Source organism: Pezoporus occidentalis, unplaced genomic scaffold (genome assembly GCF_034315485.1).
Source record: "Pezoporus occidentalis ecotype Australia unplaced genomic scaffold, CSIRO_AGI_Poc_V1 ctg186, whole genome shotgun sequence".
Classification (NCBI taxonomy): Eukaryota; Metazoa; Chordata; class Aves; order Psittaciformes; family Psittacidae; genus Pezoporus; species Pezoporus occidentalis.
In genome coordinates, this window is record NW_026913704.1 from 1,419,300 (window position 1) to 1,444,003 (window position 24,704).

The 24,704-nt window shown below is 36.8% G+C and overlaps 2 protein-coding genes and 1 long non-coding RNA gene across 3 annotated transcripts in view; 2 read left to right on the forward strand and 1 right to left on the reverse strand.

Annotated features, from left to right (window-relative positions):
• Positions 1-6,378, forward strand: part of EEIG2 (EEIG family member 2) — a 28,619-nt gene extending 22,241 nt beyond the window's left edge. The window contains exons 6-11 of the mRNA XM_062615921.1: positions 884-990; positions 1,966-2,061; positions 2,601-2,781; positions 2,866-2,993; positions 3,393-3,462; positions 4,478-6,378. Coding sequence (XP_062471905.1) covers positions 884-990; positions 1,966-2,061; positions 2,601-2,781; positions 2,866-2,993; positions 3,393-3,462; positions 4,478-4,520 — 625 coding nt within the window. The 3' untranslated portion in view covers positions 4,521-6,378. The remainder of the gene's footprint in view (positions 1-883; positions 991-1,965; positions 2,062-2,600; positions 2,782-2,865; positions 2,994-3,392; positions 3,463-4,477) is intronic.
• A 4,344-nt stretch (positions 6,379-10,722) lies between these two features.
• On the reverse strand, positions 10,723-19,098 carry HENMT1 (HEN methyltransferase 1). Its single transcript, XM_062615922.1, has 7 exons — positions 19,077-19,098; positions 18,680-18,811; positions 17,649-17,761; positions 16,702-16,836; positions 16,115-16,297; positions 14,381-14,558; positions 10,723-12,510 (listed from the first exon to the last, which is right to left on the reverse strand). The coding sequence occupies exons 2-7, from the start codon at positions 18,794-18,796 to the stop codon at positions 12,106-12,108; spliced, it is 1,131 nt and encodes a 376-aa protein (XP_062471906.1). The 5' UTR covers positions 18,797-18,811; positions 19,077-19,098; the 3' UTR covers positions 10,723-12,105.
• A 1,258-nt stretch (positions 19,099-20,356) lies between these two features.
• Positions 20,357-24,016, forward strand: LOC134162281 (uncharacterized). Its single transcript, XR_009964279.1, has 3 exons — positions 20,357-20,433; positions 20,650-21,283; positions 23,645-24,016. It is a non-coding gene; the product is annotated as an uncharacterized LOC134162281 (long non-coding RNA).
• The last annotated feature ends 688 nt before the right edge of the window (positions 24,017-24,704 follow it).

Consider the following 24,704-nt stretch of genomic DNA (forward strand, 5'->3'; position numbering starts at 1 on the left):
TAAAAAATCCATTTATATGCAGACTAATAGTCTGTTCCCAAAGTCAAAAATAACAAAGCATTAGAAAAACTGTAGGTAGGTAACATCTTGAAACGTATTTTAGTTGTACTTCCTTGCAAGAGAAGATTACTTTAACTTTGCCATTTTCTAATTAGATTCTTTTGTGCTAGTAAAACACAAATTTAAGAGGTCTAGTAATTTAAAAATATCCCTTTAGGTCTTGGTATAAACTGAAACAAGCATTTAACCATTACACAAAACTTTTAAAATACTGAACCAAATTTAAAATATGTTGTGCATGATGCTCTTTTTATTTTGCAGGAGGTAGAATACAGAGTGGAATACACGGAGATGGTAACATTGGCCCCACTATTAGGAGAGGAAGGGTTGCAGCCCAGAATCTCCTCAGGTCTTGTAACAGAGATAAAACAAAGAACATCACAGTGTACAAGTCAAGCAGGCCAACTGTTGTTGCATGGTGTTTCATTTCTTAAACTTACCATCTTGTCATGTATTCCATGAAGTACTGTATTGTATATATTCTTAACATGTAAATCAGCCTAGTTCATAGACTTAAATAATTAAGAACTTGAAAACAAGCACATATCACTCCATTAACCATCAAAAAAGGAAAAGACTTTCCAAGGAACCTGAAGGGTTGAGAGCTGAGCAGACTGATTTTATTTCTGTATTTTCCCTTTTTAATCTTTTTAACAGGGGGCTAGGTACTGTATTTTCAGAAAAAAAGTCACAAGCATATTAACTTGAAGCATAGTATAAATTATGCCAACTTACTTGAAAAATCTGTGCTGATCAATTTGAAGGAATTACAGCAGAACTAACGACATAAGTACAATGAAACTTAACCACCTTTTTCTTACAGGCCTCCTTCCACAGGAATGTCTATAGCAATTGCTGGAGAATCAGAACCTCTTAATGAAGACAGGAAAGGTGGAGAAAACTTAAAAGTAGTACATCTGGGCATAGCAGGTATAAAATAATGCTCTTAATTTCTCAGTTCTTTTATAATGGCTTCATAGCTTCAAGGAGATGTACAAAATCTTAAAGGGATGATGACAGTTGGCCCACAAAGGGACCTTCTTTGGTTATTTGTTGAGACACACTCTCCTAGATGACATCAGTGGAATCTCTCTTTTTTACTTTTGTAACAGTTTATTTAATGGAAAGATCAGAAATTGGACTGATAGTTTACCTTCTTTTTAACATTTTAAATATTACATGTTCTGTGTGACACATTTTTTGATTGTTGTGGAATTGTATTTTGAGTGAGCATTTAATCTGGCCCTTGATTTACAATTTACAAATCATCGGGATATGTGTAACTTAGAGTGGTAAATTTTGAGTGGTAAAAGTTCTAAGTATTGTTAAAAACTGAAGTAGTTACTCTGAAATTCAGACTATTATAAAAAAAATACCATTAAACCACTCTATTACAAGTTGGAATTTGGCAGGGGGTTTGTGGGTTTTGTTTTTGTGGGACATTTCATTTTCTGTGGTTTTTTTTACAAGCTTCAGATTCTTACAAAGCTCATTAGTTTCCAGCATACACAGCTGAAGTTGTATTAACCACAGTTACTTTTTCAGCCAGAAAACATCTATCATACCATTCTACTATAATACCAAGGAAAGCATGGTAATCTCTTCAATGTCAACAGTAGACAAACCTAGAGCAACATTTCATGTAAATATTTCTAATCCAATGGTACTCTGTTTTAATTGGACAGAAACATGATACTTCTATATTTTTTTAAGGAATGCGTATTTGTTAACATCCATGGTATTTTTGCAGCACTTGACTCTTCAAAGGGTTTGTAGAGGAGCAGTGTCAAATCCCTAATCCTTCTGGGAAATCAGACATTTGAGTCTAATCACAATTACAGACAAAGAAATAACAAAGATGGCTTTAGCAACAGTATAACAGTATCTGATTTGCACATGTTGCAGATGTCTTGTCAAAGAGTGCCTCAGTCCCAGATGAACTTGGTGCATGTGGACATTCCAGAACATCAAGCTATGCAAGTCAGCAGTCAAAACTGTCAGGTAGCTGTTAACAATTTTGTTGTGAATTTTAGGGTTTATTTACTTTCATAGTTCTAGACTGTAGTAAAGTATACTTTATGTGTTTGAAGTTGAAAGGTTTTCCTAGGCATTTCAGGTGTGTGGAGGGTAACATTTTTTCCTCTTAAAAGCACAATGAATTATCTGTTCAGATGTGAGACAACTTCTTCCCTTAGCGCCGTCCAATTAATGATACATCTGAATGATATTTTTACCTCTTCCATGTGTAAAAACAAGTAACACAGAAATGAAGACTTAGCTCTAAAAGCTGAAGTGGAAGTAATGACACCAAGTCATTATATTTGTTAGGAAGCAGGAGCTAGAACAAAAAGGAAACAGCATGTGCTAGAATACAAAACACAAAGTGGATTGCCTAGCTGATGTATGCACATGCATTCCAAGGCTTCTGAAGTGTCTTTACAAAAAAAGAAAAAATTCTGCTTTCAGGATGGTAAAATATAAGTAATGATCTTGGCCCTCAAGAACATGCCTGACCTAGCTCTCCTGCACTTTCCCAACAGGATACAGCACATGTCACTCTAGAGCATCCAGTCTATCTGAACTCTCTCACAGGAGAAACACCTCAGAGGGTAGTACCTCAACAGGAATTGGAAGTATTCTGGAGCCATGTGACGAGTCTGAGCCAAAAGTAACTAATATCGACACATCTGTTAAAGATGCACCATCAGAAAAAGTCTGCAGGTACATTTGACAGCCTTACCTAGCAGAAGTAAAGTACAATTTACTGTATCACTTCTAAGAGCCTAAATATATTTATTTTTGCAGACATCCTGTAAAACAAGACTCTGTGGAGTCACAGCTGAAGAGGGTTGATGCTACCAGAGTTGATGCTGATGATATAGTTGAAAAAATACTCCAGAGTCAAGACTTCAGTTTAGACTCAAGTGCAGAAGGTATGGAAATAAATAAGGAAGCTTAGGGGTTTTCCCTAAGCACATTACAGGCCCTAGGAAAATCCACTCTCTTTGTAGTCCCTGTTGCTTGTAGTCATAAGGACAGTGCACATGAATCACTAGATTTTCTCCTTTATCCTGTCTCCCAGAAGTTGAAAGACAGTTGCATGACTTAGGTAACTTTGGCAGAAAATTACTTTAAGCCTAGAAGGAAAAAGCAGGGGCAAATCTACCTACAAAGGTAGTTTCTCCAACATACATCATATGAAGTTTGGTTCCTCATTACTTAAAATATTTGCATCTCAGTGTATCAGTTACAAAACAGGTAGATTTAAAATGATGTAGTTTCACTAAGGCAATATTAAAGGAAACTAACATGTTAATTCCCTTGCATTTTAGAAGAAGGTTTAAGATTATTTGTGGGCCCTGGTGGAAGCACTTCTTTTGGTAGCCATCATCTACCTAACAGGTATGTAGCATTAACAACCAATCCATAAATAATACGCAACAAAAATGCATCTTACACAGTTGTTCTGTACATACATCATTAATCATTGTATCTTTCTATTCTGTATCATTTAAAAGCACCAAAAGAACTAGATTTCCAGGCTTTAAAACAAAGCACATAGGTTAGTTCCAAAACAGAACTGATATGCCAGCATTAGAATTATAACTTCCAGAGGTTCTGAAGAGTTTCAGTTCCAAAGTTTTCAGAACTAAGCAGTGTTTCAGTATGGACACAGGAAACAGGCACCAGTCTGAAATCTTAGCTCTACAGACTTACTACATCACTCTCTGGAGCTGGAAGAAAGTCTGAAATGTTTTCTTACACATTTGCCTTTACAATATCCAGCTTTATACGTCCTCCTGATAACAAGCCTGATTTTCTTCACTTTAATTTTGCTCACAACTCCTTCTGTTTCTCTACATTACACTATTCCTCATTCAAGGTCTTGTTCATCTTTCAACTAGTGGTAGCCCTAAACCTCTCTTCTTTAATTATCTGCTTCAGATTATTTTCTTGTAGTTGTTTTAGGAGAGATGTTTTTCCTGTATCTTATCATAAGACCATCACTGTTTTTTTAAATACATTTATCTGTCTATGTGTAAATATATATATATAAGACCATTATCAGCATATGATATGACTGGGGTCAGAGCATAATGTTTAAGGAACTAAAGAGAGGCCCAACAATAACTTCTTCTCAGTAAGATTATTTATAATTCATTTTTACTGCAGTATAACACAAAACACTTTAATGTATTAAACTGTAGGTTACTCAGAGGCATGCTAATTCCATGTATTTTCCACCCTTCACATGTAGCTATTGTGGTACTAGCTGCTCCGTTGTTTTTTTTTGGGGGGGGGGGGGGAGGTGGCTATTTGGGGTTTTTTAAACTGTGAATTCACTGGTGTGCGACACTTGCTGTTTAGCTTCCAATTAAATTGCAACTGAATTAACTTTTCCCAAACATTCTTTCAGAGTAGGATCTGGAGCATATGAGCAAGTGGTGATAAAACGCTAGACTAGAATGACAAACAAGAGGAAAACTCAGGGCTCTGGCATTGGAACTTGGTGGTGTTTGTTCTGTTGCAAAAGTTGCCAAAGCCAAGATCAACTCAATGTGGTCTTTTCTTGAAAGGCAATGGAATGTCTCTTGCTCACAGACCTTCATCTTCTGTGGTATGAAGGCAATGTATAGCTATGTATACCTTGTGCAAGTAGTTGGACTGTTTTTTAAGCGCCACTTGATGTTAGTGGAATTGCCTGCTCTTTAAGTTGTGCAAAACATTTTTGGAAGCATGATAAAATGAGATTTCATTATTTCATACAAGAGATCATTTGTGGTGATGTACTTTGTTCATAGCTTCTTTTCTAGAGAAGATTCTTAAAGCTGGTCTTAAATGAACCTGAAGAAATTAATTACTCAATTTGATCCTACCTGCCATTTTAGTCTTACAGAACATAACTACTTCTATCAAGTCAACATTATTAAGTCAAAGTTCAGGCCTCCACAAAATAGCATAGCTATGTTTTAACATAACAAAAACCTCTTAAAAGTACTGATCATAAATTCATTATAAGGTTGAACTGTAGAGGTGAACTTCACATGCATTTAAAAGGAAAAAAAAAAACAAAAACCAAAACATAATAGATCCAAACCAGCCAGTGACCAGTTCTGTTAAGTGTAAATGAAGTCTAAAGGCTTTTAATGCATGAAACGTGACATCTGTTTTCACGCAAGTGACAAAAGAAGTGGGATTTCACATAAAATACTAAGGCACAGTAGCGTACTATCAAGAAAGCTGGCTTGATTGTTAAGTCTGGATTTCAAAAGCTGCTTCCACAGAAACTCAAATAATGCATGAACCTTGAGATTCAATGGGATAGTACTGTTTACAAACCTAGTCAGTAGTTTACTACCACTTAGAACTTTTTATTGTAGCTGAATCCTTCACAGTTAGTGCTTTGCTTACGTGTTGAATGTGCCTTGCGGGATTAGGGAGGTATAGGGAAATTAAACCATTTACTAAGCAATTTTAGCTTTAAAACTAGGTAAACATCTATACTATTATCAGTATAACTTGTTAAGAGAAGCACTTTATTGTAGACATACTCTACACTCTGAAAAAGTCTTACTGTGCAACAAATTTGTTGAACATTTCTTCCTTCACTATCTGTCCACTGTTACTTTAAGGTCAATGTACTGTATTTAAATTTGCACAAATAACGATTTGCCTGACAGGCAAGAAAGCTGAAAGCTCCCTTAAAATTTTCAATAAGAAATATGAAAGACTCCATTTTGAAAGGGATGTGGTAGGCGACAGTTCTCATTCAGGCTTGGCGCTACTGTACTTAATTGTAAACTGCAAATTACTCGTTTATTGGTAAGGCTTGAATAAAAATACAAATAGTGTGGAGATTTCTGAAAGTCCTGAATGTTTCAAAATCTACTCTTTGACAACCTTTCATTGAAGTATAAGTAGGCCATATTTAACAGATTATATTAGGAAAAGCAGGCTTAGTTTTCCATAAATCCATAGAAGGATTATTACACTAATTTTTGGTTGGGGGGGGGGTTAAGGAAATTTCAGATTTTAAAGCCTGAGTACTGTTACTGAATATGATTAATATAAGCTATTTCTCAGATATGGTACTTAAATACTTTTATTTCCTACTGTTAATTATAATCTTTTTACAGTGTTTTAATGGGCAAAATAATTAATACAAAGGTTATATTTTAGCTGCTCTTAATAGAAATGTGGTATTATCTGTTTCTGCCCTCCACAGGAATTTTAAAGAGAAACTACATAACTGCTAATATACTATATATCTCCCAGAAAATAGTTTCTTTTCCTCTTACATAACTAATTTGTACCAAAAGAATCCTACTGCAAGCCAAAAGATGCATGATACTTCAATAAATTATTTGCTTTTAGCACTCTTGAACACTGCTACACTTGGTGGTAAATTTATTAAAACTACTATTAGTTTAGATGGTAGCTTACTTAAGTTTACTAGGAAAAACAGGCATAGTTTGAAGCAAGCAGATTTTTAAAAAACATTGTATAGCCATTCATGCAATCCTTAAGGGAATTTCCATACCCTAGATTTTAACATTCTATGTTAAAAGACATAGCTAACTGCCACACATTGGGTATTTTGTTTACTGGAAACAAATTATTTTCTTGCCTGAGCAGATCTTTTAAATAGGATGGAAGTTTACATGGAAATCAAGCTTTAATAAAACTGTATCCTAGTAATTTATTGTTCTGACTTACAGCTACAACTCTTCATGAAGTGACTCCCTAACTGTGCATATTTTAAGTGGAATATAACCTTTATATTTAGATGTAGTATTTCTTTTGTAAACTGTGTTATAAGAATACTGGAGACTCATTTAGGAAACTGTTCAAGAAGTATTGGTGGTCTTTTTTTTTTACTGTATTTAAATGCAAATCTCTCAGACATTCAATAAACTCATGTCTTCAGCTTGGAATCTGTTTCTTCATTCTGTCCTTTTTTAATGAAAAACTTATTAATTTAACTGGAAGTTAGTTTCTATCTCCGCTTCCCTACAGCTTTTCAACTTTGAAGCTTACTAAACTTCATCTCTGGTCCACAAAGTATTTAACAGCACTGTTATTAGTACATAGTTATTTATCTGTCTCTCAGAGAGGAAAAGTAATGTCAGTTTACACAAATGAAAAATCAAATTTAAAGTGTGAGGCATAGCATTAAGTTATTATTAAGCAGACTTTACAACTAGCAGTATTTTGGGAAAGTGAGGGTACTCTATATAGACCCTCCTGACAAAATCAATCCTCCTCAGTGAAGTGTACAGACTTGCTACTACTTAACTTTTTATACAGTTTGTATAACTTTGTAAATTACTTTCTTATTTATCTAACGTATTTGGAGTATGTATTTTCTCAATGTATTCAAAAATAACCAGGCCTTTTTGTACTGCAGTAAGCACCTGTTCTTAAAAAAAAAAAAAAATCTAGCCTGGTCAAAATTGCAGCTAATTTTAATACAAACTGTTTGGCACTCGGATCAGTTCAATAATCAACACATTGTATATAGTAAGGATTAAAAGAAGTAACTGTACCACATACAACCAACTCTAGTCTCCACTGTCTTTCAGTACAAAGAAGAAGACAATGTTTCCAAAATTTCAGCAGAATATCCCAGAATTTCTTTTGTAGTTGTTGTCTCTCTTCTGGTTTTATGAATCAACAGGTTCCTTACAGAATAAAAGGCAAATTTCATCAGCAAACTAATACTTCAGTTTAGGATCTCACAGTGGAGAGTTCTCCAGAGGCACAAAGTATACATGTATATACATAAAATACTCATAGCTGCTAGTCACTTCACTGAATACCAGCAGCTGCAAATATAATCACTAAGGGTTTTATTAAAATGTTTTGCTTTTTCTACCTCCATGCTTTCAGACTGTTTTAGTGACATTTATATTGTAAAGGAAATGTGTCATTTAGACACTTATTTTTTTAGTCTGGAAGGAAAACATCTCTTGAATGAAAATAAGGCTATGCACCAATGTTACATACACACATATGCCATATTATATATGTGCATATATATGGCAATGGGAAAACCATTGTTGTGATATGGGAAAAGATTTTCCCTTGCTATTACATAAAAAAAAAAGCAGAGACATGAAGTACTTCAAATACTGTCACTGAACACCAGTGGATTTTATAGACATTCTACCATGAGAAAACAGAGACAAAGATTAGCATAGGAAACATTATGTTCTGTAATTCTTGAAGCAAAATGAGTAGCTCTGCTTTCTCCCCACCCAACTGCTCATTCTGGCCTCCTCTCATCTTCCCACTGCAAGTTTCTGTGACAGATTACTTGATTCAATTCCCTGTGTGGCCTCACAGCAGGATCTGCCAAAGCAAAACACCTCATAATATGCCTGTTAACAATTCTGTGGGACAGGCAATTCCCATTACTGCTTCCTTGTTAAAAGCTAGAAAACAGCAACTAACTGTTTGGGGCGTTTTTATGTGAAATCTCCAAGCAAATGCTAGCAAACCTTTGCCCAACTACAGAACTCTATGTACAAGTAAAAAGTCCCAACAACTAACCATTATGAGTCACACAAATTCCAGTTGTAACTGAATGATCCAAGCCTCCCTTACCAATAAAAAGATAACAAGCATGGAATAGAGTCTAAAACCATGAAAACCCATGGCCAGCAGGACAGAAACACAGAGGTTCATCAGCTACCACATCCATGTGTTTGAGAACTCTCTAGTGGAGACAGACAATTAACTCCTCCAGCTCTCTCCACTAGGCTGCAGGGGTTTATTTATTTAGGTAACTGAAGCAGTATCTTTAGGATTTATTTATACCACTTCCTCACTTTGTTGTTCTTAACTTAAAACAGTGATAAGAAACATTCTGTTCAGCTATTTGACCTATTGACTTGCATGATAATCTATCAAGTTATACCCATTATAGTCAAGGTACTGCACTGTATTTTTGGTTTTCTGTGGTCTGGGGCTGCTTTTGGGATTTTTGGGTTGTGGGGAGTGGTGTAGTTTTGTTTGTTTGGGTTGTTTTATTTTGTGTGTGGGTTTGGGGTTGGTTTTTTTTTTTGGTAGTGGTGGGTTTATTTTTTATTCTACTTTATTTGGATTTTAAAGCTTTGAAAAAACTAAGGGTGACCTGAGATGTGTGTGCCATCTCCTGGTCAGTGATATTGTCACAGCCATTCTAGAACATTTCACCTTCATTACCTTCCTTTCAGCATGCTCATTTGAGACACCAGAATTCACCTTTTGTCAGTTTCAAACTGCAAGAAGTGAGAGACAGTAAGTACTGTGGTTATTCACAAATATACATAATAGTTTAATCAAAAGACCAACCTGACAATGAAGAGCTATGCACAGTGAATCCTGTGAAACGGTTTAACTGCTCCTGAAAAAGCTGTTCAGTTCTTTAACAAAAAACTTACTTAACATTGATTTAAGCCAGTGGAAACCTGGTAAGCTAACACACAAACTAGCTTATTTCAATAAAAAACAGCAATCTCAATTTAAATGTTTATTCTCTAAATAATACTTTTGTATATGCTATGTAATAGCATCTTCAGTTTGATAGGTATACCAACACATAGGTATACTAACAAACACTGAACACATGAGGCCAAACATCTGCAATCTGACTTTAAACCTTTCCCAGGAAAGGCATAAGCAAGAACATTAAAGATTGGCATTTGCTATAGCTTAGCTATCATTAAAAACTAAACTAACAAGGGGAAGAGGACCCATGAACCCCTTAAAAACTGGATTATTGTTTAGGCCCCTTCACATTAGTCTATCAAATATTCACATAAACCATTTTCCAAGTGTAGCCTCAAAGAGGGTACACTGTTGTGGAAAACCAAGCAGGTATTTGTATGCAGTTGTCAGTTCACAAGACAGTCCTGTAGTTAGACATTACCCAAATACAAAATTCAAAGCAAGTATCATTCCAAATCTGATGGAAGAAGAGGAGCATCTCTTTTCCTTATTTTGAAGTGATCAATCATGCTACAAAGTACACTAAACATAGAATGTTTCACGAGGAAACAACACAGAAAGAAGTACGGTTGTAAAAAAAAAAAAAATCTTTTAACTATAATAAACCATAAAGTGAACTGCAGAGATCTCTTCTCATAATAAACCAATGCAACTCTCAAACAACTATACTTATTAGTGTCCTAAAAATATTTACCAATTTTGAATTTTACACTTATGTTAACATACCAACTATAGCAAGTTCATATCACAATGTAAAAAAAAGTAAAACCATTCTAAATATTGTATTAAAGATGAATTCTTAAAAATCTAAATTGAGTTTTTTCATAACTGCTGTCCAAAGGGCATTCAGAAGGGAAGGAGCAGGAGATGGGGAGTGGTGCCTTCAAGGCAATGGGACAACTGCTTCTCCATTACATGGATCCTAACTTCTGAGTGGATGCTTCCATCAAACCACAGTCCTCACCTGATTTCTCACATAAATCTGGTTTATAACAGCTGTACGTCAACTGCTGAGAATTTCATTCCTGGCACATGCACCCTTCATGCTTTGTAACTGGGGGAGATTCATCAATAAGTCAATAGCAAAGTCACTTCTGAGCCATTAACACATACTAGCACTATCAGGTCTACCCTTGCTTCTTACACCATTTAATTACAGAGCACTGCAGATCTTTCCCTGATTCTCAACCTATTACAGATTCTGTACCATTTCTCAACTCAGAGAATTACAGGTGCCTTTTCCCTTTATGTCTAACCTTTTCCTTAATGATGAGAAAGAAATTAAAAAACTGAGAAGGTAGAATGCACCTATATTCAAGAAACAGCCCTTACACAGAATTTGTTTTCAGGAAGTTGTGAAACTTGCATGTTTCATAAACGTGGAACCAGTTCTGATAACAGCAGCTCATTCCAAGCTGCCAATGACATTGTGAAGCGTGCACAAAATAAGGCCTTTTAAGTTAACCATCTCTTTACTCATAAGAAAGACTAAGTAGAGGTATTAAAATTACTGGTGAAAAAATCTGGGTATCCAAAGAAGCTTAAGAACTGCAGTGCTTTGCTTCCTGTATGAAAAAGCCAATCTTAGGAAGACACAAATTTTGAAGGATGCACAAGTCCATCATCTAACATTTGCTCGCTGTGTATTACACATGCAGTTCAGCTCTACTTAAGTCACCTTAGCCAAGCCAGTAAGCTCAACTATTTCTAACATGTCTGCCTTTCATGTCTGCTGAATTTATTAAGACTTTTTTAGACAACAGCTATATGAGGAAATAGAAAATTTTTCCAAGTGCAAAGGGGCCAGGTCAGCATTCACAGTGACAGAACTTTTTGGTTGGGTTTTCTTTTTTGTTTTCTTTTTAAAGAGAGTAGTCAAAGATACCAGTTTCAAATAAATTAATTTCAGCTTCTGGAAAGCTACATGATGCCAGTTATTTCCCAAGGAGCAGTTACTAAGAACCTGGATAAAACAACAGGGCTAAATCTACCTTTTATTCCAACCTTACATCCAACATCATGGTACTCTTCCCAAGTATGCAATTTACTGAACAAGAAGCATTTGCAGCATATTCCAATTTATCAGAACAGTATCTGGTTTTCACAAAGGCCAAGTATGGGCTTATCTTGAAAGCAGCATCTAAAAATTATATCTTATTCAGGAAAAACTTGCCTTAAACCTACGTCCAAGTTGTATTATTCAGCACAACAATATAATTGTGTTATTAACTATGCTTAGAACTAACAAAAGATTATCAAAACCAATCTAGTCATGACAGCTACAATACGATAATAGAAAACAAGGAGAAATACTTAAACTTTTTCTTCACAGGAGTTAATTCCCCAATTTTAGCCTGATGCTCTACTTGAAAACCTCATGAGTTACTGTGATCTTTGTCAAAAGCACTCCACTACATGAGAGAGGTGCTGATGGATGAATACTGGAAAGTTTATAAAAGATTTTTTGGTTTTAGTTCACATACAAAACACACCGTTTCACTGACAGTTAAAAAATATTTCATTATTTTAACAACTTCATGAGAAGTTTGTGATTTAACTATCTTCATATTCAGTATTGAGCATTACAGCAGAGCCGTCACTGCTCAATGTGACCTGGCCAGCAACAAGCTTGCTTAACCTCTCAAAGGTACCACAAAGTTGATTTACTCTGGGAAAAGAAAAGATTGTTGCAAGAGGTATATAAACCACATTTCCACTGACAAATGATTCCATGCTTTTTTCAACAGCCAGTTTTCCAAGATCTTCTGAGAAGCAGTTCACTGAAGGCTGGAATTTGGATTTTCTCTCAGTAGGATCATCATTATACTCCCCATGTTCCGACATTAAACAGTTCAGCAGACTTTGCTTAATGATTTGTGCTGTGAAAATAACTTCTCCAACCACTGCATTCTGCAGGTACTTCTCATCCTCAAGACTTGGATACACTGCTTTGAAGACCTTTATAGCACACAACAACACAGAATAATATTTGCTTGTCAAAAAGAGCTTCTAAAATGTGAACATGATTTTTAATTCAATCCTGTTTTGCTTACTACTTTAAACATCTTCACATAACAGAAACACTAGACAATATGACTATGTATTACAACTACAATGGCAATCAGGTTAACAGAACTTTAAAAAAAAAAAAAATCAGTCTTATATCTTCAATCTATACTTGTAGATCAGGCAAGGTGAAAACCTGCAATTCTTCAATTCTTTTTAATCACTCTCTTCTTTTCCACATTGCTTATCCTAAGACTCTGGTGACAGTTCCACATCTACATAGATTCTACACTACTTCTGAACTGTGATCTGGAAACAAGGATTGCAGCTGTCTTTCATTCTGCTTCCAGAGTAAAACATTAAATATGCTCTCACAGATGTAAAAACTGATAAAAAAAGCCCACTTCTAACATGAAAATCTGTGAATTTATACTGTGTTTTACACTGAGATTAACTCCAAGGCAGTTAAGGAAACTAAGCAGTCTTATTCCCATTAGTTTACTAGGAAGTGCCTTATACCAACACACAACCACTGAAGCTCCAGAGTCTATAACTCTGTCCTCTTACTTTCTGATTACTTCTTGAAATGTTGATTTATTAACATGAATTACTTAAATAAAAACTAAATTGATACTAGAGATTTGATGAGATATAAAAGTCTTAAAGGACACTGATGTCAAAATTCCCTCCATAATGACAGAATACAATAAAACCAATTTCTAGTACATGTGAGTCACCTAGACATATATCAAAGTTTGATGAACATTACAGACCACTTAATTCTATTAAGGGCAGTAGATGACAGGTAAAATATCAAATGTACAGAACGTCTTCATAGGTGAATGTCTGTTAGTAGTTTCCAAGCTATCTTCACATTTCACTTCAGGTCACAAGTCACTCGAATATACATACGACTCTTTAAACAAAGAGAAATACTAGAATATGTTCACTGAACAAGTAATTTAAGGCCTTCTAAGATTCAAGGAAAAAAAAAAAACCAATGAAACAAATCAATATACTTTGCTTTTTGCATTGTTACTTCATGTTATCTCCAAAAAAAGAAAAAAATTCCCTTTGATTTATACCACATGGCACTTAGATGCACTGGGCTTTGTTGGTGTGACACACTGCAACACACAGCAGAGGACTACACAGAAAAAATTATCTCATGTTATCTAAAGGTAAAGCCATTTAGCACTAAATAGCAAAAAGGTTTCATGTGTACAGCCAGAGAACAGGTTTCTTGGAAAGATCCCATGCCTCTACAAAAATCAGAACTCTCTACCTGAATACAGAGAATAGGGTGTAATAGCAAATGTTAACAAGTATGGCAAACCACACAAAATAGGTCCTGTCAATCCAATTTCTGGGAAATGCCTTGTTTCTCATAATATATTTGATAAGACTATGCATTTTTTGCAAAACATACACCGCTATGGTTTTTATTTTTTAGGTACCTAAAAAAAAAACCACCACCTGTTAACACCAACAACCACATGATGAAAGTAAATGTATGATTAGAGGAAAAACTGTAACTGTCATAGAATGCCTGGAGGAAAGAGAATTTTCATTCTAAGGACATCACTATGTTAATGTAAGAATGATCATCCATACTGCTATTTGGCAAATAACCTAAAACTGTAAGACCTTTATACAACTAGAAACACAAATTATGTACTTAAGACTTCTGATCTGACTGTATGTGTTAATCAGAGCCAAGATTGGATAGTAACAGTAGTCCACAGTAAGAAGACCTTTACAGCCAGGTCATACTGAATTTTACTCTTAGTTCACCCTCCTAAAGGAGGAAAATGATACTTACTGTTTTGTAAACAGTTTCAGTGGGTTTCTCAGACTGAGTGGATACACTGGTTTGAGGACATTTTTTAACAAACACACCTATTTGAGTACAAAACCCAACATACTCCATTCCTCTTGGTGGGTGCCCCACACCAGTAAATTCCACCAAGTAGCCATGGCGTCTAGCAGTCTCTAGAGCCCTAAGAAACACAAAACATTCTGGTCATACTAAACATTCATGTTTTAATGTGATAAAGATGCATTCTCTAACAGAAGCAAGACCCCGAGCCTGTGAATGCTTGAGCAGATTTTTTTTTTGGCAATATTCACATGCCTGAAGATAGGCACTGTCAAAATTTGCTGAATCAGATCTGTAGTTATATGCCTACCCCAGCCTGACTCATTTAGTACTGGTAATTTAGGAAACCAAACAAACATGACTTATTTCTCAAGTATTTGCATAGAATATGCATGTTCACAGCTACATACTGTCTTAAATACACTGAAAGAAAGCTAAAACCTACCAATTTTAGAGAACTATTTGAAAAGAACTCTTAAAAGACATACACACCACAAAACAAGAGACCAACTGATAGGTAAGAAAAGTGAGGTTTGTTGCAAATGCACAAAGAATGAAATCTACCTAATCAAGGTTACAACAGTGTACATGACACCTAAATGAAAACCAATCTTCTAGTACTGCACATTAGCCAGTGTGAGAAAAGCGATGGGGCAGGGAAGTAAAATGGTACTACCTACTCAAATCATTCTCAAAAAAACTCATTCAGCAATATCAATATTTTTTAATTCACATGCATCCAAAAGTAGAACCTAAATTTACTTTAGGTTGTATAAGCAGTCTCTAAGGTATTCATCCTTTAGCTAATAATGCAAGCAGGTTTTAGGATCATTATTTAGGGGAAAATATACGCCTCAAGCTTTGCAGAACTACACAGTCAAAAACCACTCCATGCTTCAAAATCTATGGCAGAAAAAAACCCCACTAATTTAAGGGGCAAATTTTCTAAGATTGTTTATAACTAAAAGTTAGCTACTGAGGTGTGGCATCCTTTCTGTACCATGTATTTTCTTCCACAACTGCCTGACAGCTGAATGATAACACAGGATATATATATCCTATTCCCTCTCTGTTTTTATTTCACCTACTGATACTAGACTAACATACAGCTCATGCAACCCTCCGTTCTGTACAGACGCTTTGCATAGAATCTGTCATTGAGCAAAGACCCACTAAACTATCCTGAACCTCATTCAACATGCTATGCTACTATGAATATTTGATACATCTATTGGCATGCTCTTACAGAAAGATCTGGACTAACAGAACACTTTGATTATACCAGCATACATATTGAGCACATTCCTTGGGGTTTTATGAAGCATTTCTATAGCAGGCTATTATTATGTACAAAGGTTAATTATTACTTTACACTTTAAACATATTCATTGTAATTAAGGCATACAAAAACGTTTAAAAAATAGTAAAAAAAATAAAAGTTTTAAACATTTTTTGCAGATCATTTACAGTCAAAGAAAGACAACAACCATCCTAAAATACAAGCCCCACAGAATATGCTTACCTATTTATAATATCAAAGAAATGTTTCACCAAATCAGGTGTGAAAGTCCGCTGACACCAAACCACATACACAAACCATTTGAAAACGCATAGCTAGCCCTTTCTCGCACTACTGAGCACTCAAAGCTGGGTGGCTGTGATATTCAGCAAGCTTACCAGCTTTGAAACTGCAACTGTGTCCATTCAAATTTGTGGTCTGGATCTCTGAATAACTTCACTCGTGGAAGTAAAGTGTTGAATTCAGAATTTGGAGTACTGATAACAACCCTGCTTGGAGCCATGAAACCAAACACCACTTCAGGAAACTTCTTCAGTTCCGGTTCTTCCAGGTGCTCTATTCTGTAAAGGATAAGTTTATGCATGTGTTCAAGAACACCCTACTATATCTTAATCTTCTTAACAACCAGTCAAAAAACCCTAAACCCGTATCTGTACCTTGGAATTTTAAGCCTAGCACTGCAATACTGGCATTGGCACTGTGGCTGAGTGGCAGCTTAGAGGTTTTTGTCTGTGACAATTTTCTCCTTCATTGTGTACTTTTTCCATCAAAATCTTTTCCTGCCATTAAGCTAGCACCACATCAGTTTCTTAGTATGCTTAATTTAAGCACAAGTTGGAAGATGACATACTCTGCTACTCTCTTCATTGTAAGGTTTGATCAACTCTCTCTCTCTAGTACAGACAAATTCCAAACCAGGCCCTAATGAACTTGGAAAAACATAGTATGTTGGCTTAATACTCACAGTTCAATGCACGTTACCAAGTCAAAACCAAGCATGCAAGGATCTTTATGGGCAACTGAACCACAATGCAAGGTAACAGTTAGGGATCTTTCACGTGGTTGCAAATAATCACCAGGAAGAGGAAACAACCTATGCCTACAAAGGTATTGAAAATACAATGTTACAGAAAGGACCTTAGGGCAAGATAAATTGTGCATGCAACTGAACTAGCTAACCCCTTACACGGACCCCTTGCAAATCTCAAAAAAGTTAACAATTTTACAGGGATTTACAAAAAGTAAAAAAACTTTCTAATATGAACACTTTTTATGACTGTCTACGGTGAGACAGAAAATCCAGCAGTTGTCCTTTACCTACAAAACTTTCTGCTGTACTCTCAAGCTATTTGGAAAGATGCTTGTAATTTTTACAGTAGCTCAGCTCTAGACATAGTTTAGAGGAATTTGGGGGAAATTATTAGGCAATCATATTGACTTATCTTCCCAAATAAAAACAACTAAAATGCATGAGCAAATTTCATTCTGAAATATTGCATCACACAAAACACACAAACATGAAATGTAATACCTCGCAGTCCTGGGGTAATGCTTGGACTTGATCATCTTAAACATCTTTTCTAACATAGCTGATTCTACAAATTCCATGGTACTCAGCTAACATGCAAATTTGTAAAGTACCTTCACAAATGCTGTATTTCCCATGTGTACACAACACACCTTCAGGGCCATTCCATGACTTGGATCTCTGCCACGTAAGGTGATGTTAAGCACATCTACAGCCAGCTGCACGGACACAGGTGCAATGTAGCTAACAACAATAGATATCTCTTCATTTGCCAAGCTGGTATTTCCACATTTACCCTTATTTTGAATTTATGTGAAACAACATAACACGCCACTAGGTCAAGCCAAACACAAACCTTAAATTAACAAAATGCAAAAGCTTACATTTTCTCTTTCATTACACTTCCACAGATATCTACCCCAGCTAACACTTCAATGCAACTGCAGAATTTCAGCATACAAAGAAGTGCGCAGTCAGCACATCCTAAATCTGCCACCTGTAAATTAGATATTAATGTGTCAATGCTGTGCATTTCCAAATAATTTCACCGTTCATAACAAATTTTCTATTTATTTCAAAATAACTCTTTAATGATAAAATGAAGCATTTCAAAATCATAACCAAAATGTACAGCTGCAAGCAGGATAGATGTGGATTTGAAATTTCTTTGAAGACCCTACAAGATACTTTAAATGCATTAACTTTCTGTTTTTACAGCTATAAGCAAGTACACATAGAACATTCCACTGACTCTGAAGATTATCTTCCACATGAGTAATGATAAGGTATTGTTTTAAGCATGAAAGCTGTGGCAGTTTTCATGTTCACTGCTTTTCACTGGACTGCTCTCCATCCAAACCACTGTGAATACAAACCAAACCCCACTGTTCTTTCTCAGTCCAAAGTCAAGGTTGGAGGGCTCAGCTCTCGATGCATAAGTCATGAGTTGTTTCTATTCAGCCTACCTCTAACCCTGTAGGTAAACAAAGTTTACACACACACAATATTTTACATCCCAAGTCAGAAAATTCAAACACTTAAACAAAAATGCAACATTCATTGTTATATCTAAAAGCAGATCTCAGTGCCATGACCTCTACATCTGTGAATACATAAATGCACTGCTACAGTATTTCTCATAAATTTCTTGCATGCTCCTTAAGACATTAACACCATTTTCAAACCTAAACCTGAAGACAGAGGTATTCTGCAACTTCTTGCATTTTCAGAGGATGGACACATTAGAAAAGAGTAGACAATACACAACACCATGTATATAGTTTAACTTACTTAAATTTTCAAAATGAGTATCAAAACAACAGCCCTGGGGGGCATAAGGGTTATTACTGAAATACCTAATGTCTTTTTTTTTTTTGCTTTAAATTTCTAACATAAAAAGACAAAACATACCAACCTTCTTAGGTTTGTATTTCCCCACTAAATCTTTAACAAACTGGTAGCGTTGTCTGTACAAAGGAGGTGTAAATTTAGTAAATCCTGTAAACTTTTCTTCCTTAAAGCTCTTATCCATAATATTTTCCTAATACTGAAATAGAAAGGTAACACTTATCTTTCAGATTACTTTATAACATACGAAATTACAGTTGGCTGTTTTCAGCAATTCACAATTAAGCAGAGGTAGACTTGATCCCCATTCTATCCAGAGAACGTCAAAAACAGCATTTAGCAAGATTAGGCACTAGCTGCTCCCTCCACATATGATGCAAATAAGGTTTTAATGAACCATTATATATATATACATGCAATCATTAAATGAAGTTACATAATTTATCACACTCTACCCAGCATACCTACCTAGTGTTTACACAACTGCAGCTTATTTCATCTTCCTTAGCTCTTTTGGCAGGAGAGGAAAAATTGGTAATTTCTCACTGAGGTGCCTGCTTTCTTGCCTCTCACCTATTATTTCCTTTATCTTGCAACTCAAATTACTTTATATCTAGAATTGTGTACATGCAGCTCTATACAATTTCTACAATGGAACAGTCAGTAGAAAATACCTGAATAACTACTATATAGCGCAAAAAGCAATGCTCTGCTGGGCCTCGGCTTTAGATTTACTATGAGCTAAATCTTGTTATTAGTGCCTGTATTCTATAAATTAACATAATCCAACATGGCAGTAAGAGTCACAGCCGTTAGTGCAATTCCAACTCTCCCACCTTTTACTAAAAACTACACTCCAGTGCACATAAATATTGAACAAGAAACACCCCCACTAAACTTAAAAATAAGGCCTTAATGAACGATGACGGAGCTCCCACGGGAATCGCATTAAGTAAAAGACCGTGGGCACAGAACTCCCAGCTCACCACCGGCTCTAACGAACACCAGGCTCAGCTAACCAAAGCAACTAGGCTGAGCCCGCGGACAACGTGAACGCACCATAAGGTCTTACATATGCAAATGTAGATCTATTTTAAATATATATATATATATATCAAAAGAAGAAGCGGCCTCAGTGTTCGGGACAATCACACATCTCCCCAGGAGCAAAATAAGCCTGCTGAGGAGCGAGCTCGCCAGCACCCACCTCCAAGCCCCTTCAAGCTCCACGCCCGTAGGCTGCGCCGCGGCCCTCCCCAAACTCTGCACAAGCCCGGCCACGGCTACCTCAGCCCTCGCCAGTGCTGCCTCAAGGCAGCCACGCCAGCCCGGCCCTGGCCCTCCTGTCTCTCCAAAGGGCCACCCTTCGCAGCGGCCACAATGTGTATGGCGGAGCGACGCTAGCTTTCCCCGGCCTCTCGATAGCTTTCCCTTCAACCCCTGCCCTTGCCTTTAGGCTCCCCCACACCCCTCCCTCCATTTTCTCTCCCTAGGACTGACCTCGAGGAAGCAACCACCTACCCTGCGAAGAGAGCGTGCGGGAGCTGAGGGCGGGCTCTCGCCAGAGCACCTGAGAAGCAGGGGCGCCTGTGTCAAAGCTCTCCACCCCGTGCGGGTTCTCGCAGTCACACCTACGCCTTCGGGCGGAAACGCCTCGACTCTCCGTGGTCGTCGGGAGCGCTGGGAAACTGCTACCCTTTAACAGGGAACTAGGTGTTCCCGTCCCGAGCTGCAGCTCGCCAGAACAGTGCGGCAAAACCTCTATTTACCTCTTTTAATGTAGGGTGGTGTCCTCTAATGTTTAACGGAACAGGAGCACAAGTGTGATGAGGAACACCTGAGGAAATTGGGGCTCTTTAGTCTGGAGAAAAGAAGGCTCGGGGGGATCTTACCCTCTCTACAACTACCTGAAAGGAGGCTGTAGTGAGGTGGGGGCTGGTCTCTTCTCCCAGATAACAAGTGATAGGACAAGAAATAACGGCCTCAAGCTGCACCAGGGGAGGTTTAGATGGGGTATTAGGAACAATTTCTTCACAGAGACAGTGCTCAGGCACTGGAACAGGCTTCCCAGGGAAGTGGTGGAATCGCTGTCCCTGGAAGTGTTCTAGAACTGTATAAATGAAGCCTTTAGTGACACAGTTTAGTGATGGACTCGGCAGCCCTGGAGTAAAGACTGGACTTGATCTTAAAGGTCTTTTCCGACCTGGATAATTTTATCATTACCAGCACATGAGCACCCAGAGATCCACCTGCTGTATTTATCTCTGCCTGTGCCAGCTTCCCTCAGTGTATTAAAAGGTGACTGGAAGTAGTGGTGGCCACTAATTTTTATACTAAAAAGGCAAAAATCTTCTTCCTGATCGTGCTGGTACTGCCAGGTGCTGTATGCCTCAGTACAGCTCCTATGCTTGCAGATGGATTTGTTACTCTCCATAATGGAAACTTAGGGCATTGCAGTGGTGCTGACATGAAGTCAAAGTGTCCTGTAAAGATCAGTGAGGTAGACTACAAACAACCCAAAGCAAATCAGTGTATTTTGCAGCAATTTATGGAGTATTTTCCACACTGGAGCAGGATTTGTCCCTCAAAGAGCAAGCAGCTGTGTGGATGAACAGTGAAACCAGGAAGGAAAACATGGAGCTGAATTGCTTGTTACTTTTTCTGTTCACAAGTATGTAAAGCATTCTACTAATCACAGGGTGGGGCTGCTATACAAAAAGAGTTGTGCATTGACTCTGTCCAGGATTTAAGGGAGGAGTTGGTTGGTAGAAGTGAGGGCAGAGAAGATTTGTTAGTTAAATTATATTTCAATGCTTTTTGTTTTAGTTTTCATAAAATACTGAAAGTCTTTATGCTGAAACCTGCCTGTGATTGTTTAACCTTGACTCTTGTTTAATCCTAATAAATTTTACAGGATGTGGCCGACACAGAGTATACGTAAGTAGCTTACAGCAGTCTAGCTATCTTGTTTACTCAATAGCTAGGAAGCGTATCTAAGTGTGCTTTCAAACTGGTAATCTAGCCACTTTCAATTAGTTCAAGATACTGGAATGATTTCATTCTGTTTGAAGTTGTTTTTTAGGTTTTGGAATATAACAGCAATTTTCTTTATATTATTTTTGTTTTATGAGTAGTAGAAATAGGGAACCACCCATACAGTTTCACAGTTGGGGTCTTTCTCTGTTACAACAGTGACGTGCTAACAACAGTGTATGAAGCAGCCTATGAGTTGCTATTTCAGTGGGAGTTTGGCTTGCAAAAAGGGTTTAAATACGTAAAGATCAGTAATGTTACAACACATATAGAGCAAACTTCTTTTAAAGTTTATATGTAACACCTGGTCAATTACTTTTGTGGGATTTTTTCTCAACAGGCTTTAAAGATCTGCATAACCCAATTTGGCTCTAAGCAGAAACTATGTGTAGAGAATAATTCCCATTAAATGCCTTTGAGTAGTCTAGTAAATTGATTTTAACTTTTTAATTAGATCCTTGCTTTTTAGCAAAGAAAATAAACTGTTATTGAACTAACAGTATGAATACCTTGCACAAGAAAAGATAGGTTCAAGTCTCTTTGTTTTATAACGCAGTTCTTTTTGTCTGAATCACAGTTTAATCCTGGACTATCATTTAGTACTTGTGTCTTAATCAGACAATCCATAAACTGTGGATAATATCTGTACCTCAGATATTGTAAAGTTTATTAACAGAAGTCTTTAATATCCTGGATGAAAATTATATAGATTTCGGTACCCTGTAAAATTCTACTCATAATTCAATATGACATTATTAAGAGGAAAAAAAAAGGGAAAGAATAGTAGTGAAGTTATACAGTAAAGTAAATTTGCAACAAATTGTGAATTCACACCATTTCCTTTGTAAGACCTCACCCAAAAATGTACCACTGTAAGTAAAACCTTCAGAATTATCAGATGTTTAATTCTCCATTATCAAACAATGTAGTCATAGAAATTTCTTTTTTCATTGTTCTGTGTTGGGTGGCAAAACTGACTAGAGATCGCATCTTTTGAAGATTGGCAACATGAAAGAAATAGCCCTATTAGTAGTTTTAAGCTGCACAATCTGCTTTGACACCAGAGAATCTGCTCTTCTTGCTAGAAAAAAAATATTTGAAAAAATATTGTGATTATTCCTCATAACATAAAATTTCTGCATTCCCTCACCAAAAAAAAAAAAATCATTTAGTATGTCTAAAGTCTGTTTTGGTCCATTGTGTCACACATCTCCCTCCTTCATGCAGTGGTATATCTACTTTAAGTCTCACAACATCATAGAATAATTTCTGCTGGGAGGGACCTTTAGATGTTATCTAGTGTACCCCCTGCTCAAACAAGGTCCAAATTGATGAGGTTCCTCAGGAACTTCAGCTCAAAGGTATTTCTAACATTGCAATCTGTGAATTCAAACTGAAAGTTCAGGTTGTATTTAGTTAAGTATGTTGACAAATTAAGTAAGCTATTTTTAGAGAAGCCTGTTACTTTTGTACCATACAAAGAGCAAAAAATATATGACTATACTGAATAAAAGCATCTAACGGTAGAAAGTCATGAATCAAGAAATTCTAAACTGCTAAAACTTACTTTATCCTTCAGTGTTTGGGATGAGAAAGAGAACTCTATGCAGTTCTTTGACTTTCCCTTTGAAGCTGCAGTGCACATAATTAAATGTGATAGCAGAAGGCATCTAATGCAGCACTACTGTCAGAAGACACTACACTGATATTTGACAGAAAAATACATGCAGCAATATTACTTAACCTATAATTCAAGAGCTAACAAGCATTCCTCTCACACCAGGTTCAGAGGATGTTCAGTGACTAGGTACCAATACTTTTCTCCTCAGATTCAACTAACAGAGTAAGCATGTTCGAGAAAATTCAGAATTCATCTGTTCAATGAGACTCTTGCATACAGCACCATCCTCTTACTTTTTTATTGTTATATATATAGTTCCTTGCAGTCCTCCTTGTTCAAGCATGTGTTTGTTTTGTTTTGGCTCTGTTCTGTATAAAGACCAGCTGGCATGCTTGAGGAAAGAAAATCTCATTTTGAGCAAATGGCTTCCTGGTTTGCAGCTGTAAAGGTTTCAGCATCACCACCAAAAAGGATCTGCATAAGAAGAACAAAAATGTCATACAGAGGAAAACCACTTGAGGTTTGAACCATACTGACTACATATTCCAACAGCAAAAGATAAACACATGAAAACACAATTTGGGTAACATAAATTACAACAGAAGTACAGGCTGTCCTGAAGTGATTACACAAGACATTAAGGATGTGCTCAGAGAGTCACGGATACCCTAAAAAAACACACCAGAACCACTCAGCTTCAAAGTCACTACTCTAGCTAGCTGTCTCCAGAGCAAGATTACCTCACTGCTACAACACTGCCACAGAATATATGGACCCAATCAGAAATCAATATGATCAGACAAAAGCCATTTACTACAAAGCCTTAACTTCGTACATAGTATTTCTTACATGCACTTACAGTGATTTGGCATATTATGATTGGATACATGTCTTGAAGACCCTCAGTGACTAACACAATTGGTTAAGCACGGGTGTAAGAACTTGACCTCAAAAGCTTGCCAACAGTCCACAGTTCTCATAACTCAGTGAATTCCAGCTTCTTCTTATCTTGCTTGCATAAGCTTCCTCAGGCCTCTCATGGCCTTGCTGTATCTGTCAGGATTATTCAGAGTTTATGTACCAATTATCCATTCTCCTGTAAGAACACTGCCTCCACATCTCTCCCTTTATGTTTTATGTATGTTTTGAATGACCCTACTTGAGCAGGGGATCTGGGCTAGGTAATATCTCCAACATATGCCAACTAGAGGCTGCCGGGCCTGCCCCTTTTTTCTGCTGTATGGCTCTCTGATAACAGGGGAGGCCATCTTTCACATCAAGGTCTGGCATGGCATGTGTCCCCACCGCTCCACGCATGCTGGGTTGCAGCCAACAGCGGAGCTAAAGGTTCTTCTTGGTGGCAAACACAGAGGCCAACCCAGTCTTGCCCTTGATTGTGGTAGCAAGCATTTGGTCAGCTTCTGTCCTTGCACCTTGT

Coding starts and splice junctions, on each gene's coding strand:
- HENMT1 (XM_062615922.1), bottom strand. CDS start 18,796: ATGGATAAGAGCTTTAAGGAAGAAAAGTTTACAGGATTTACTAAATTT. Junction 16,837..17,648: donor AGTGTAATGAAAGAGAAAAT/GTAAGCTTTTGC, acceptor ATACCTTTGTAG/GCATAGGTTGTTTCCTCTTC. Junction 12,511..14,380: donor CTGAAACTGTTTACAAAACA/GTAAGTATCATT, acceptor TGTGCTATAAAG/GTCTTCAAAGCAGTGTATCC.